The sequence below is a fragment of the Mirounga angustirostris genome, unplaced genomic scaffold (assembly GCF_029215605.1).
Source record: "Mirounga angustirostris isolate CCGP_5_RB_7025 unplaced genomic scaffold, mMirAng1.0.hap1 SCAF_6, whole genome shotgun sequence".
NCBI lineage: Eukaryota > Metazoa > Chordata > Mammalia > Carnivora > Phocidae > Mirounga > Mirounga angustirostris.
The window spans coordinates 154,194,022-154,208,725 of record NW_026991714.1 but is presented as its reverse complement, the minus strand read 5'-3'; the positions used below and the strand labels follow the sequence as shown (position 1 = coordinate 154,208,725).

Sequence of the window (14,704 nt, the reverse complement as noted above, 5' to 3'; positions counted from 1 at the left end):
TTGTCCTGACCCATGCCCAGCTCTCCTCCTGGTCAAGCCCCCCTTGGGTCCCATTGTCCTCCAGCAGAACCTCCTCCTGGCCCTGTGGCCGCCTGCACCTCCCTCCAGGACAGCAGCACGGGGGGTGTCCGCGCCCTCGTCCGGCCCCCTCAGTGTCCTACCTGTTGCGTCTCTGCAGACACACGGACATACGCCTCCCAGCGCCCGCCCCCCCAACACCCACAGCGTTCACATGTTGGTCACACTTGGGCAGACACAGGTCACACCCACATGTGCACATTGCCGGTGACCACTCACAGATGCTCACTCACAGCCATACACACGTGAACCCAGCATGCCCCTGCACCTGCTCACACCCGCACTGGCCTGAGGAGGAGCCCGGGCGCTGCCCTCCAGCGGGCCTCTGTCAGCCTCCCTCAGGCGACCTCTCAAAGTCCCCACTGTCATCGAGGGCAGAGACTGGCCCAGAGGCAGAGGAACGAGGCCAGGCCTCAGTAAACGGCCTCCCTCTCCCACCTCCCCTCCATCCATCCAGCCCTGGGCCGCCCCGTGCTTGGGCTACATGCAGGCATTTCGAAGCACGACAAGCAAATGTTGTTTAGAAGGTATTAAAAAAGCCTCGATGAGGGAAAAACCACCCGGACACTTGTGGAATGTAACTCTGATCCTATTATTACAGAACCGATATATGGTCATTGTAGAGCTTTAAAAAATGCAGAAACCACAAATAGGAAAACAAGGCAGTTAAATCAGCACAACTAATATCGTGGTGTTGGTTCACTGGATCTGTTAGGCATAGATTTAATTTTACAAAAATAGTGTGGAGTGCACACTTGTGCTGAGCTACAGTGACAATATCTTTACATACAGAACAACTAATCATAAAACTTAAAGCACTAGTGAAAATACGATATAATTATTTAAAAATTACGTACTGTGCATTTTGTTAATACTGATGGTGTAATGCTTGAAATTTTTTTTCTAAATTCCACTCTTCCATCTTACAAAGATTATGTGCCCAAAATGAGAAAAATGAGGAGCAAAAAACCGCGTATCACTTGGAGGCGTACGACTTGGTCCAAAGAGCTGTGGCCGAGGCGGAGGAGCTGTTTCTCAGGGTGCAGGGCTTACTGTCCTTGCAGGAGGTGAGTGTGTGTCCTGGGTCCCTCCCTGCAGCCCAGAGCTCCCCCTCGGCACACACAGATACACCCTGCACTTGCCCTAAACAGGCTGCCCGCTTCCAGTTTGGCTGAGGTTTGCCCTCCCTTCCGAAGTAACCAAGAAGTGGACAAAAATGTGAAACAGACACACACTAGATGTCCACATGAGCACCGTCATCCCTGAACAGAGGCGGCCCTGCCCCTGTCCACACTCACTGCAGAAGCAGGGGGCCCAAGGGGGTCAGGAAGGTGTCAGGCTCCCACTCAGGCTTGGAGTGGCACCTGCTCCCGCCAGCCAGACTGGACAACCTCGTGACCCCAGAGCGCTGCACAGAGCAGACAGAAGGTCTTGTCTCAGTCAGGGATAATCCGCCCTGGATGAGCCCTGCCCTGGATCTGCCTGAAAAGTCGTAGAAGACCGAAGAGGACCACCGTGTTTGCAGATGGTGGTCCCAGAGCAAAGGCAAAAGCAGGACCACAAGTGTCCATCTGCCAAAAAAGGAAGACGCACAATGTCTGGCAACCAGTGCAAAATTACCATGACAAAATTCCAATCAAAAATGGCATGCAAAATTACCATGCCAAAAAGCAGGGAAGATATACCTCATAACATGCAGAACAATCCATCAAGACCAACCGAGAACTGGCACAGATATCACAATGCAAAGACAAGGGTGTTAAAAGTTACTACTGACCAGTTTGTGTGTGTGTGTGTGTGTGTGTACATATATATAAACTAAGACCACAATGCAATTAAAGTAGAAATCAAAAAGCAACATAAAACATAGAATAGTTAAGTCCATAGAGACAGAAAGCTGATCAGTGGTTTTAGGGGAGGGGGCTGGGGAGGGGCATAAGACATGGCTGTTGAGTGGGGAGGGGGTTCCCTTTTGGAATGACAGAACATTTTGGAAGTAGATAAGGATGATGCTGCACAAGATTGTGAATGCACTAAGTACCACTGAATTGTACACTTTAAAATGGTTATTTTATGTCATATGAATTTTACCTCAATTTAAAAAAAATACCAGAAAGTTATGGGTGAAATACCCAAATATTTGGAAAGTAAATAGCATCCATTAACGATGAGCCAGAGAACAAATCAAAAGGGAAAGTATTTCTGAACTGAAGGGGGGAAAAACACATGTCAGAATTTTTAAGATGTCTCTAATTGCAATGCTTAAGGGAAAATTTGTAGCACTATATAACTGTATGACAAAAGAAAAAAGATCCCAAACTAATGACCTTAGCCTTCACTGTAAGAAAGTAGAGGAAGAGCAAACTCCAAATAAGAAGAAAGGAAATTGAAGATCAGAGCAGAAATCAGTGAAATAGGAAACATAAAAATAAAAGATAAAATCAACAAAACCACAAGTTGTTATTTGAGATAAATAAGTTCATACATTTCTGTCCAGACTGATCAGGAAAAAAAGAGAGGACATAAATGATCAATATCTGAAATAAGAGATGTAACATCACCATTGATCCTATACATATTAAAAGGATAATAAGGGAATATTCTGAACAACTTTATGATGATATGGAACAATTCCTTGAAAGACACAAACAACCAAAACTCATAAAAAAAAAAAAATAGATCACCTGAATAGCCCTCCATCTGTTAAAGAAATGGAATTTGTAGTTAAAAGTCTTTTCACAAAGAAAACATCAGAGCCAGGTAGCTTTACTGGTGAATCCTAACAAACATTTAAGGAAAGCATAATACACAAAGTCTTTTAGAAAATTGAGAAGGAAGGAACACATCCCCACTCTGTAAGGCTAGTATGACCCTGATACCAAAACAAAAACTACAGATCATTATTATTCATGAACACAGATGTAGAAGTTTTAAACAAAATTTTAGCAAATTAAATCCAATAATGTGTAAAAAGGATAACACATCAATGCCAAGTTAGAGTTATCCTGGGATTGTTTAACATTCAAAAATCAATCAATTTGGCTCACCATATTTTTTTTTAAATTAAAAAACCATATGATCACCTCAGTTGACAAAACCCAACACTCATTCCTGATTGAAAAAAAAAAGACTCCTGGCAAACTATTAATAGAAGGAAAGCTCCTCCAGCTGATAGACTGCATCCATGAAAACACTAGGGCTCACGTCACACTTAGTGGGAAAAGCAAAGCCCTCTTCCTACCTTCATTCAGAATTATACTTGAGTTGTAGCCAATTCAATAGGTAAGAGAAAGAAATTAAAAATGCCCAGTCTAGAAAAGAATAAGTAAAACTGTCTTTGTTTACAGATGGCAGGATTATCTGTATAGAAAATCTCAGCAGGGGCGCCTGGGTGGCTCAGTCGGTTGAGCATCTGACTCTTGATTTCAGCTCAGGTCCTGATCTCAAGGTCATGAGATCGAGCCCCAAGTTGGGCTCCATGCTGGGTGAGGAGCCTACTTAAGATTCTCTCTCCCTCTCCCACTGCCCCTCCTCCACCTGCTTGCTCTCTCTTAAAAAAAAAAAAAGAAGAAAGAATCTCATGCAATCTACAAAAATGATAATAAATGTACTAGGACTAACAAGTGATTGCAGTAACGCTTCAGGACGCAAGAACAATATGCAAATATTAATTTTATATTTCTATATACTCTCAACGATTGATCAGATATTAAAAATTCAGAAACAAAACCTTTGGACAGCATAAAAATGAAATTTGACAAAAGAGTGAAAACTTACCCCTGAGAACTAGAAAACATCACTGAGAGAAACTGAAGAAGACTTAAATAGATGGAGAGATATACAATGTTCATGGACCAGAAGACTTGCTATTACTAAGATCTCAATAAATTTTCTGCAATCCTGACCAAGAAGCTGCAGGCTTTTTATAAAAATTGAAAAAAATATATTCTAAATTTCATTTGGAATTGCAAAAGATGTAACATAGCAAACACAACTTTAAAAAAGAAAAACTGAGTTGGAGATACTAACACTACCTGATTCTAAGACTTATTATAAAGTGACAGGAATCAAAGCAGTGTGGTTTTAGTGTAAAAGTAAGACAAGCAGATCAATGGAACATAACAAAGAATCCAAAAATAGATACACAGACAGACAGAAGATTGCTTTTCAACAAACAGCAAAGGCAATTCAGTGAAGAAAGGCTACTCCATACAACAGTAGGTGCTGGAGCACTTGGAAATCCCCATGCAAAAGACAGACTTCAGTTCATACCTCACAGCAGACACAAGATTCAACCCCAAGAGGACCATAGATCTGAAGGCAAGAGCTGAAACTATAAGGCTTCTAGAGGAAAACATCTTTGGGACCTTGGGTTCAGTAAAGATTCCTTACGTACAGCAACAAAAGCAAGATCCATGAGAGAACTGATAAATTGGAGCCTGCTCTTCAAAAGACGGTATTCAGGGAGTGAAAAGACAAGGCACAAACTGGGAGAAAATATTTGCAAACCATATGACTGACAAAGTCTTGTATCCAGAATATAAAGCCCTCGTAAAACTTATAATAAGAAACAACCCCATAAAAAGTGGGGAAAGAGTTGAGCAGACATTTTTCCAAAGAAAATATGTGGATGGTAAATAATTACATGAGGGGAAGATGAACCCACAAGTGAGTCAGGGAAACCATCACACACCTATTAAAATGGCTGCAGTTTAAAAGACAGCATAGCAAATGTTAGCACGGACCACAGCTTGGCAGTTAAACATGGGCCACCAGAGGAGCCAGCATCCCATGCCTAGGAATTAATTTACCTGAGAAAGGTGAGAGCCCACGTCCACACAGAAGCTCTCGCACACGTGTTCATGACCGCTATATTTGCAGTAGCCCCGAGTGTGAGTGGATACTTGCGCTGGGGCCCACCTGTACGACAGGTGCTCCTCATCAGTGGAAAGGTGTGAGTGCAAGCAGCAGCGTGGATGGGTTGGAAATAAATACGGGAGTGGAATCAGCCGGAGAGAGCACATGCTGTGTGAATACAGTGGTGCAAACTCTAGAACTTGCAAACCAGCTTGTGGTGCTGGAGTGTGGCCCCTTGCTGCCTGGGAGGGAGGACCCGGTTAGAAAGGGGCGTGACGCACCAGTCAGAATGGCTAAAATTAACAAGACAGGGAACAATAAAGGTCGGCGAGGATGTGGAGAAAGGGGAACCCTCCTACACTGTTGGTGGGAATGCAAGCTGGTGCAACCACTCTGGAGAACAGTATGGAGGTTCCTCAAAAAGTTGAAAATAGAGCTACCCTATGACCCAGCCATTGCACTACCCAAAGATACAAATGTAGGGATCCGAAGGGGTGTGTGCACCCCAATGTTTATAGCAGCAATGTCCACAATAGCCAAACTATGGAAACAGCCAAGATGTCCATCAACAGATGAATGGATAAAGAAGATGTGGTGTATATATATGCAATGGAATATTATGCACCCATCAAAAAATGAAATCATGCCATTTACAACAACGTGGATGGAACTAGAAGGTATTACGCTAAGTGAAATAAGTCAATCAGAGAAAGATAAGTATCATATGATCTCACTGATATGAGGAATTTGAGAAACAAGATAGAGGATCATAGGGGAAGGGAGGGAAAAATGAAACAAGGCGAAACCAGAGAGGGAGACAAACCATAAGAGACTCTTAATCTCAGGAAACAAACTGAGGGTTGCTGGAGTGGAGGGGGCAAGGAGGGATGGGATAACTGAGTGATGGGCATTAAGGAGGGCATGTGATGGAATGAGCACTAGATGTTATATAAGACTGTTGAATCACAGACCTGTATCTCTGAAACAAATAATACATTATATGTTAATAAAAATAAAATAAATAAATAAATAAAAAAGAATGCTTATCCATTCAAAAAAAAAACAAGAAAAGAAAGGGGCGTGAGGATGTGGGGGCGAGGGACCCGTGCGTTGTTTTAATCGCGGTGCTGTGTGTGTCTGGCACGCCCAGTTGCAGAACATCAACACACCTCTGATGAGGAAGCTGGCGCGCCTGCGGCTCAGCCTTGCAGAAGCGTCTCTGGACATGCTGCAGCTCATGTGGGCGGAGGCCCAGGCCCAGCAGCTTGAGCAGGGCTCCATGGACAAGCTGCTGGCCGACTATCTGCAGAGCTTGAGTGACTACACCTCCACAGGCCTGGTAACCGTCCCGAGACGAAGTGGGCCCATTGCTCTCGGTCCCGTCTGCGGGGTGCTGTGCTGGGACGGCAGGACTGACCAGGAGAAGGCGCAGGGCCGAGCTCTCTGCCCGCGAGTGCGTTCCCAGCCCCGGCGGCTCCCAGGGCCCCCGGTCTGACAGCCTTGGGCGTCTCCTGGGGGACGTTCCCAGGGGCATTGCACTCTCCTACCCAGAGTATGCGTTTGCTTTGACTAATTATGGCAGCATATTAAAGAGCTCTACAAAGGTGAATTCATTTTGTTAAAAAAAAAAGTTGAGTTTGCAAAAGATCTGAAGGAAACATCCTGCCATTTCGGACATTTTCTTAGATTTCATGTACTATGAATCAAATTAACTTGATGTAACCATAAATACATCAAAGATAGGCCTAAAATTGAACTTGATATGAGCTTATCCATTTGTCAGTCAGTGAGTCTCAAATTAAGATTATATAAGCAGATTTTAGTGACCCTCCCAACACCTAAGCCCTGGAAACCCTCCCCAAAGGCCAGAGGGCGCATTTCTCAGCTTGGATGGCGCCACTCCTGGGGGCGTTAGACCAGGGAACTCAGGGACAGGATGGGGTGGGGGGGGATCGGGGGTGTTAGAGGGTAGTCCTCTGGCACTTTCCAGGGCAGGGTGCAAGTAACCACAAGGCGGTTTGTGTTCCTGCAGAAATGGTTCATGCTGAGGCGGACCCTGGCCCACGTTGTGTTGGTGCAGCTGGGGAGCCTGCATTCGCTGTGTGCCGGCTGCGTGGAGATCCGTGCTCAGGCCCTGGGCCTGGCGGGGAAGGCCCTCCGCCTGCTGGCCATGCACGCAGACCCCGAGCGCCCCACCTGCTACTGGGAGGAGGGCCTCTCGGTATGTGCTCACCTGCAAGCCCCTCACCCATGCGTAAAAACAAAAGCAGCTATTTCAACCTCACCTAATCTCTGTAAGAACAGGGATATGAAACAGGCCTCGAATTGTCCCTGGTTAAGAAGGGTGGTGTGGGGCGCCTGGGTGGCTCAGTTGGTTAAGCGACTGCCTTCGGCTCGGGTCATGATCCTGGAGTCCTGGGATCGAGTCCCACATCGGGCTCCCTGCTCAGCAGGGAGTCTGCTTCTCCTCTGACCCTCCTCCCTCTCCTGCTCTCTGTCTCTCATTCTCTGTCTCTCAAATAAATAAATAAAATCTTTAAATAAATAAATAAATAATAAAATAAAATAAAAATTGATAAAGTGGGGGGTGCCTGGGTGGCTCTGTCGTTAAGCGTCTGCCTTCGGCTCAGGTCATGATCCTGGAGTCCCGGGATCGAGTCCCACATCGGGCTCCCTGCTCAGCAGGGAGTCTGCTTCTCCTCTGACCCTCCTCCCTCTCCTGCTCTCTGTCTCTCATTCTCTCTCTCTCAAATAAATAAATCTTTAAAAAAAAAATTTAAAAAAAGAAGGGTGGTGTGGCCTGAGAAAGGGAGAAAAAGGCAAGCAGTAGTCTCTCCGGCGTGACCAGTGGGTGGGAGAGAAAAATGGACTTCTGGAGACAGACTCTGGAGAGGAAGGGGGAGTGAGCACGTAGGTGGTCCACGTGCAGGACGCCCCAGCCCCAAATGTGGGCGTCCCGCCTGCATCTCAACAGCTCTCCTCCAGGGGGTCTGGGGTCTGCCTGAGTCCCGGCTGCAGAAAACCCCCCTCCTCACGTGCAGCAGGGAACCCCAAGCCCCCTCACTCCCTTCCGCCACCCACACTGTCTCTAGAGCCCCCAGCAAGGCTGCCCAGCAGGCCTGGTGGCCCCGGGACAGGAATGCTGGTGATAGTTGCTGCCACGGGCTCTAGAAGCAGAGGCCACCGGGCTCAGTGCCTCTGTGGATGGTACTCCTTCCACCTGGAAGGAGCCTGCTGAAAGGCAAAGTCAGGCTCATCGCCATGGACTCTGCTCTTACAGGAGGACCCCAGCCCCGAGCAGTTGGGCTCCGTACCCCCGTGTGATTGCCAGTCCGGACGTGTTGTCTGTGTGGATCCCAGGACCTAGGACTGGACTCACATTTGGGGGCAATGATGGAGTTTTGGCTCCTCGCTCGGTCTGTGTGTGCTGAGCACCTGCACAGGTCAGGTGGACATCGACCAGAGGTGCAGCCTTAGCAGTCCCCTCCCCTTGGGGTTGGGGTCCTCGCCTGTGGAATGGCACTGACCATGCTGCCTCTCAGAGGGGCCATCGGGGAAACACATGCAGGTGTCCTCCAAGAAGTGTGCCCACTCAGCCCCACCCCTGTTCCCCAGCCCCGTTCCCCAGCCGGGCTTCCCCCTGCTGGTCCCTGTCGTGACCCCATAGACCCAGAGGCTCCCTCTGTACCTGCTGCCTGGCGCCCCTCCCTGACAGAGTCCCCTGGCACCCCCGAGGACCTCGTCAGGGTGGCTGGTCCTGCAGTCAGGCAGGCCCGGGTCCCCGGGGGCAGGTGGGCGCCTGCCTTGCTCGGTCCTGGCGGCACGGTGCTGGCTGGTGCCCATGCCTGAGGAAGGTGACTTGGAAGTATTGAAGGAAAGTAAGCCAGAATTCGATTGTTCTGAGACTGGGGACACTCGGGCCTGCTTCTCTAGAGCTGCTTCCCCGCCCAGGCTGCACCTGCCAGCCACCAGGTCTCCTGGCCAGGGCCCCGCAGGTCAGTCCAGTCGGTGAGAGGCCTGATGGCTACCTGCAGCACGCCTCACTGAGGGGTCCCGCAGAGATGCCCCAAGTGCGACGGGCACAGCCGGGCTTGGCAGTGGTTTGGATGCTGGCTGACAGGTGTCTTCTCCGTAGGCCAGCCCTGAGCTGAACGGCCTTAGGCAACTGGAGACGCTCCCGGAGGACAGGGCAGGCAAGGATCACTACGAGGACCTGCGGGCCTCGAGGGCCACCCCCAAGGAGCACCGCAGGAAGGGCTCGGATCAGCAGGTACGGCCACACCTCCTGCCCCGTGGGGCCCCGCCCACAGAGCCCACCTGAGCCCGAGCCTTGCGCCCCTGCAGAGGAGGATGGTGCTGGCCCGGCGGTACCTGGCCCAGGCCTCCGAGGCGCTGCTGCAGTGCCTGCAGGTCGCCCTGGGGAGCTGCCTCCTGGACGTTGCCGCCGCCGCCAGCCTGGACATGGTGGAGTGCACGGGCACCCTGGACCCGGAGGCCACCTGCCAGTTCCTGGCACTGTCTCAGGTATGGCTCTGCTCTGTGCCCCTTCCTCAAGGCCCTTCGTGGCCACCTTGGAAGGGGCACTTCCCTGGACACCCGGCACTCCCTCCTGCTGGTGGGCTGGCCAGCCAGGCTACAGCCGGCGTCTCTGCCTTGAGAGGGTGGTGCTCAGCTGGAAGAGGCAGCTTCCGGTCACCGGAAGAAGTGGGGAAGGCTGTCCCATCCTCCTGGGGTTCCCCTGAGCCCCAGCCCCCATTACTGACGTCCTGCTGGTCCACCAAGCCTCATGCTCTTGAGGCTGAGAGCAAAGAAGTGAGCAGGTGCTGGGGGCACCTGGTGATGGCCAGTGGCCAGGAGAAGCACAGCATCCCAAGAAGAGCAGCCCCTGGCCCCCCTCCCACATGGGCGCCCCCTGGCCCAGGGCAGGGCTCAGGCCCTCGGCCCCGTCCCGTGTCTGTTTCAGAGCTGCCTGGCTTCAGAAATGATGCGGGATGTCCTGTTCACGGCCACGGCCAGCACCAGCAGCTCGCAGCTCGCAGCCCTGCTGCAGCTCGAGCACCAGCTGAAGCAGAAGGGGAGGACGTCCACCAGCTTCTTTGCGAGCGTGGAGCAGACATTGGCTGTCATTTCCAAGGTGAGCGAGCCGTCCGCGCCTGCCTGGGCCACACAGCCCAGTGGTGCCACTCTGTCGATAGCTGTGTGGTTCTGGGGGCGTCACTCGCCCTCTCTGACCTCTGCCTCCTCGAGGGCCTCCTGGTGACTGTAATGCCCAGGCCTGCAGCAGGTCGGGAGGGGACAGGGCCCCCGAGGGTCTTCTGGAGGGGGCGTGCTTCTTTCAGCCCGCAGTAAAACACTGCAGACGCTAGCATGTCCTATCGGCTTGGATGAGCAGGTGTGAACTGGGGTGTTTAAGGAAACGGAACTTGATGAAATGCAATGAATCGGGACGGCAGCCTGGAGCACTCTGACCGATCCCACTCGTCCTCCTCCCCTGCTGCTCTGTGCGCACCTGTGTGGGTCCGACCTCAGCCCTTCGTCCAGAGCTTCTCTTCTCCTCTGATGCTTGGGGCTGGGTCGTCATTTGTGGTGGGGCGTCCTGTGCACCGTGGGTGCTCACCAGATGCTGGCAGCCCCTGCCCCAGCTGTGACAACCACAAAGGTCCCCAGAATCATCCCCCACTGAGCGCCGGTGCTGGAAAGTCTCGCCTTCTCCTGAAGAGCAGTGCAGGCCGTCACTGGTGCAGGGAGGAGCGGGCCAGTCCACCCGGAGAAGCAGCACAGCCCACGCGCCGACCCTTGGAGGACACGTCCATGTGTGTCCACTGAGGCTGGGGTGGGCGTAACCCACCTCAGAGGAACCTTGAGGGACCAAATACGGTGATGCACGTGCAGTGCTGAGGATGGGGCTGGATGTGGGGGGGTGCAGGGGCTTGGTCCATGGCGATGCGGGTCTGTGGCGGGACGGGTCGGTGGCGGGGTGGGTGGGTGGCGGGGAGGGTCCGTGGCGGGGCGGTGGCAGGACGGGTCCGTGGCGGGCGGGTCCGTGGTGCCGTGGCGGGGCGGGGCGGGTCCGTGGCGGCCAACTCCATCTGGAGTGCTGTGAGGGCTCCTCCTCCTGCTGTCTCAGGGATCCTTGCGGAAGACCTGCACTGACTGGGTCAGGTGCACAGACCAGTCACAGACTCGGGGGTCGGCTGCACTTGGGGGTGGGGCACGGACCACAGCCAGGCCACCCCAGCAGCCACAGCAGGAGCCTGGTGATGAGCAGAAACTGCTGTCCTTAAGCCTCTGCTGTGGACAGGAGAGCAGGCTGAGCTACAGCTCCTGAGAGGGGAAGCTGTCCGCAGCGAGCTGTCCCCGACTGCCCCCCGCCCCGTGTCAGTGCTGACCTGCTGGGACTCGCAGCAGGCTGGGACGACCCACCTGGGGACTGCAGCTGCATCCTGGGCTGCAGGGAGTTTGCCTGAAACTCCTTGTGGTTCTCATGGCACCTGGGAAATAAGGACCCTCCTGGGAGGAAGGGGCCTCAAGGACACCGGCTCCAGCAAGACGCCATGTGAGGTCTTCTCAGGGAGCGCGAGCACGGCACAGGGAAGGCGGACTAGCAGAAGATCGCCCCGCTGGAGAGGGAAGCAGGGATGAGCTGAGACAATAGTGACACAATGGCTTACGGTCTCCCCAAACTCACGAGCCCCCAGGCTCAGGAGTGCCGGCATCCCCACTCAGGAGGAACACAAGAAAGCCGCAGTGCATCCACAAGCACCGAGCCGCTGCTGCCCAGGTCAGAAACCCCAAGGGCCGCCAGCAAGGAGCCACGGGCGCCTGCGAGCCGGCCGGGAGACCACTGCCCACCGCAGAGCACAGACACGCATGGACGCACAGAAACCGAGGGAGTGGGCCGCCAGGTGGCCTGCAGCACAAGAAGCTAGGAGGGCCGGCCAGACAGAAACACCAGAATGCACAAGAGAACCAAGAATCCCACAGAGGCAAATATTTACGTACAAGGAAATAAATCCTAAGTGTGTAAAACAGTAATTTTAACATCTTGTGGAGCTGAGCTTATTTTGTGGAAGTAAAATGAAAGACAATGATGCAAAAAGCAGGAAAGATTAAACAGAGTTTACAATGCAGAGCTTCTGTCACTACTAGGGAAGGGTGAAATTACATTTTTATTAGATTATAATAAGCCAAAGGTGAATGTCATGGTCCCTAGGGTAACCACTAAATTAATGTGTAACTAAGTTAATAAAAAGAAAAAATTCAAATAATAGTATTTTATTATCCCAAAGACAGGCAAAAAGAGTGAGGAGAGAGAATATAAAAACATATGTTCCCAGTAGAAAAAAGGCAGGGCAATTGTATTTCAAAACCCAAATATATATATAATTACAATAAATGTAAGTCGACCAAACCCTACAGTCAAAGACTTAAAATTGTCAGATTGGTTGACAAGAACAACAAAATCCAATCACATGCCGCTTAAATGAGACCTGCTTCACATATAAGGACACAGAGATGTTGGATGGAAAAGGTGAGAAACAGTATCTAAGTCATGAAGATACTCATCGGATGAAAGCCAGGTGACCCGGGGATCAGGTGACAGGGAATCAGCACCCTCGGTCTGTACGTACAATGATGTAGCTTCCAATGCACGAAACAGAAGTGACAGGAATAACAGCAGCACTGGACAGGCCCGCATCCGGTGGGAGACCCACTGCCGGCTCGGCTTCCCCTGGAAGTAAGCACACAGGGGTGTGTAGGAAAGCTGTTCGTGTGCAGGTCTGCGCGGACATTCACAGAGACGCTCACAGAGCGCAGCACCGACCATGACTGGGTTCTCTTCTTTCCAAGTGTGCAGGGAGCGTGCGCCAGGATGGACTGGTGCCGGGCCATAGCAAACCTCAAGACTCTCCAACCAAGGGAAATCATTCCCTTTGTTGTCCAGCCGTAGTGCAATTAAATTAGCAACCAATAACTGAAAGATACAATTAATCTGAAATTAAACAATATACTTACCATCATCAATTAGTCAAAGGAGAATTCACAATGAAATTTAGAAAATATTTTAAACTGACTTGGAGAATGAAAATGTCATATATCAAAACCTATGAGACTTGTCTAAAGCAGGGCTTAAGGAAAAATACAGCCTTGAATACAGGGAGAAGATCTTAAAAACAGTAGTTTAGGTTTTGACTTCTAGAAGCTAGAATAAAAACACCTCTAAGAAAAATAGAAGGTAACAAATAAGAAACACGACAGAAACAATGGAATTAAAACAAATATATGGTAGAGGAAACCAACAGTGGTAGAAGGGTTCCAAAGAGAAAACTAATAAAATTGATGAACATTTAGGAAGACTTGAAAAGGAAAAAAAAGAAAGAAAGCAAGCCCCAAATTCCACTATCAGCAATAAAAAGACATCATGGAGATCCTTCAGACTTCAAAAAGCCAATAAGGGAATATTCTGTACGACTGTGCTCTGGTAAAGTTTGGCAATCTGGATGGAATAGAGAAATTTCTCAAAAAATACAACCTATCAAAGCTGACAGAATAGAAAATCTGAATGATTTATTATCTGTTAAAGAAGTCAAATCTTTTATTAAAAACATCCCCACAAAGAAAATTCCAGGCCCAATTGGCGAGGATGTGGAGAAAGGGGAACCCTCTTACACTGTTGGTGGGAATGCAAGCTGGTGCAGCCACTCTGGAAAACAGTATGGAGGTTCCTCGAAAAGTTGAAAATAGAGCTACCCTATGACCCAGCAATTGCAATACTGGGTATTTACCCAAGAAATACAAAAACACCAATTCAAAAGGATACATGAACCCCAGTGTTTATTAGCAGCATTATTTACAATAGACAAGCTATGGAAGCTGCCCAAGTGCCCATGGACTGATGAATGGATAAAGAAAATGTGGTCTGTGTATACAATGGAATATTATTCAGCCATCAGAAAGGATGGGATCTTGCCATTTGCAATGATGTGGATACAGCTAAAAAGTATTATGCTAAGTGAAGTAAGTCAGAGAAGGGCTAATACCATATGATTGCACTTATGTGAAATTTAAGAAACAAAATGAGCAAAGGGAAAAAGACAAGCCAGGAAACAGGCTGTTCACTCTAGAGAACACGCTGATGGTCACCAGAGGGGAGGTGGGAGGAGGCGGGAGAGGGGATGAAGGTATGCACTTGTGCTGAGCACTAGGTGATGTACGCGAGTGTGGAATCACTATGATGTACACCTGAAACTAATATTACACTGTGTTAACTCTACTGGAGTTAAAATAAAAACCTAAAAAGCAAGCCCCAGAGGAGACCCTCAGAGCACGCATTCTGTGCTCCCTTCAATGAGAAAAGGACAGACAGAGAAGAAAAACTACAAGACTGGAATGCCACAAAAGATACCCAAATGGTCCACAGACGTTTTTAATGGCACCCACCTTCATTCGTTTTCAGGGAATTGCAAAAATTAAAACTGCATTCAGTCACTGCTAGACCCCCACCTGAACATCTGCAATGGAGCAGCGGGGCGCATCGATGGAAGAGCCTTTCTGGAAGCACGGCGGGCGGCCTGCGCTGAGCAGAGACGCTCCCCGGCCCCCGGGAACACGTGCCTGGAGGCCCGTCCTGCAGCTTCGGCCAAAGCGGGCGGGCACTGCCCGGAGGGGACACAGGCTGGGCTCGGCTTCCCATCCGGGCAGGTGGGTGCGGCCCGCTGAGCATTTTCTGCCTTCTCTCTGCTCCGCCCGCACGCGTGGACGCCAGTGC

General features: G+C 50.2%; 1 protein-coding gene across 1 annotated transcript in view; it reads left to right on the top strand.

The window, feature by feature from the left end:
- Positions 1 to 14,704, top strand: part of CFAP46 (cilia and flagella associated protein 46) — a 100,720-nt gene that overhangs the window by 71,464 nt on the left and 14,552 nt on the right. Inside the window, exons 39-47 of the mRNA XM_064595551.1 lie at positions 1,010 to 1,145; positions 1,388 to 1,411; positions 5,094 to 5,107; positions 5,243 to 5,270; positions 6,086 to 6,274; positions 6,968 to 7,156; positions 9,071 to 9,205; positions 9,280 to 9,459; positions 9,899 to 10,069. Coding sequence (XP_064451621.1) covers positions 1,010 to 1,145; positions 1,388 to 1,411; positions 5,094 to 5,107; positions 5,243 to 5,270; positions 6,086 to 6,274; positions 6,968 to 7,156; positions 9,071 to 9,205; positions 9,280 to 9,459; positions 9,899 to 10,069 — 1,066 coding nt within the window. The remainder of the gene's footprint in view (positions 1 to 1,009; positions 1,146 to 1,387; positions 1,412 to 5,093; positions 5,108 to 5,242; positions 5,271 to 6,085; positions 6,275 to 6,967; positions 7,157 to 9,070; positions 9,206 to 9,279; positions 9,460 to 9,898; positions 10,070 to 14,704) is intronic.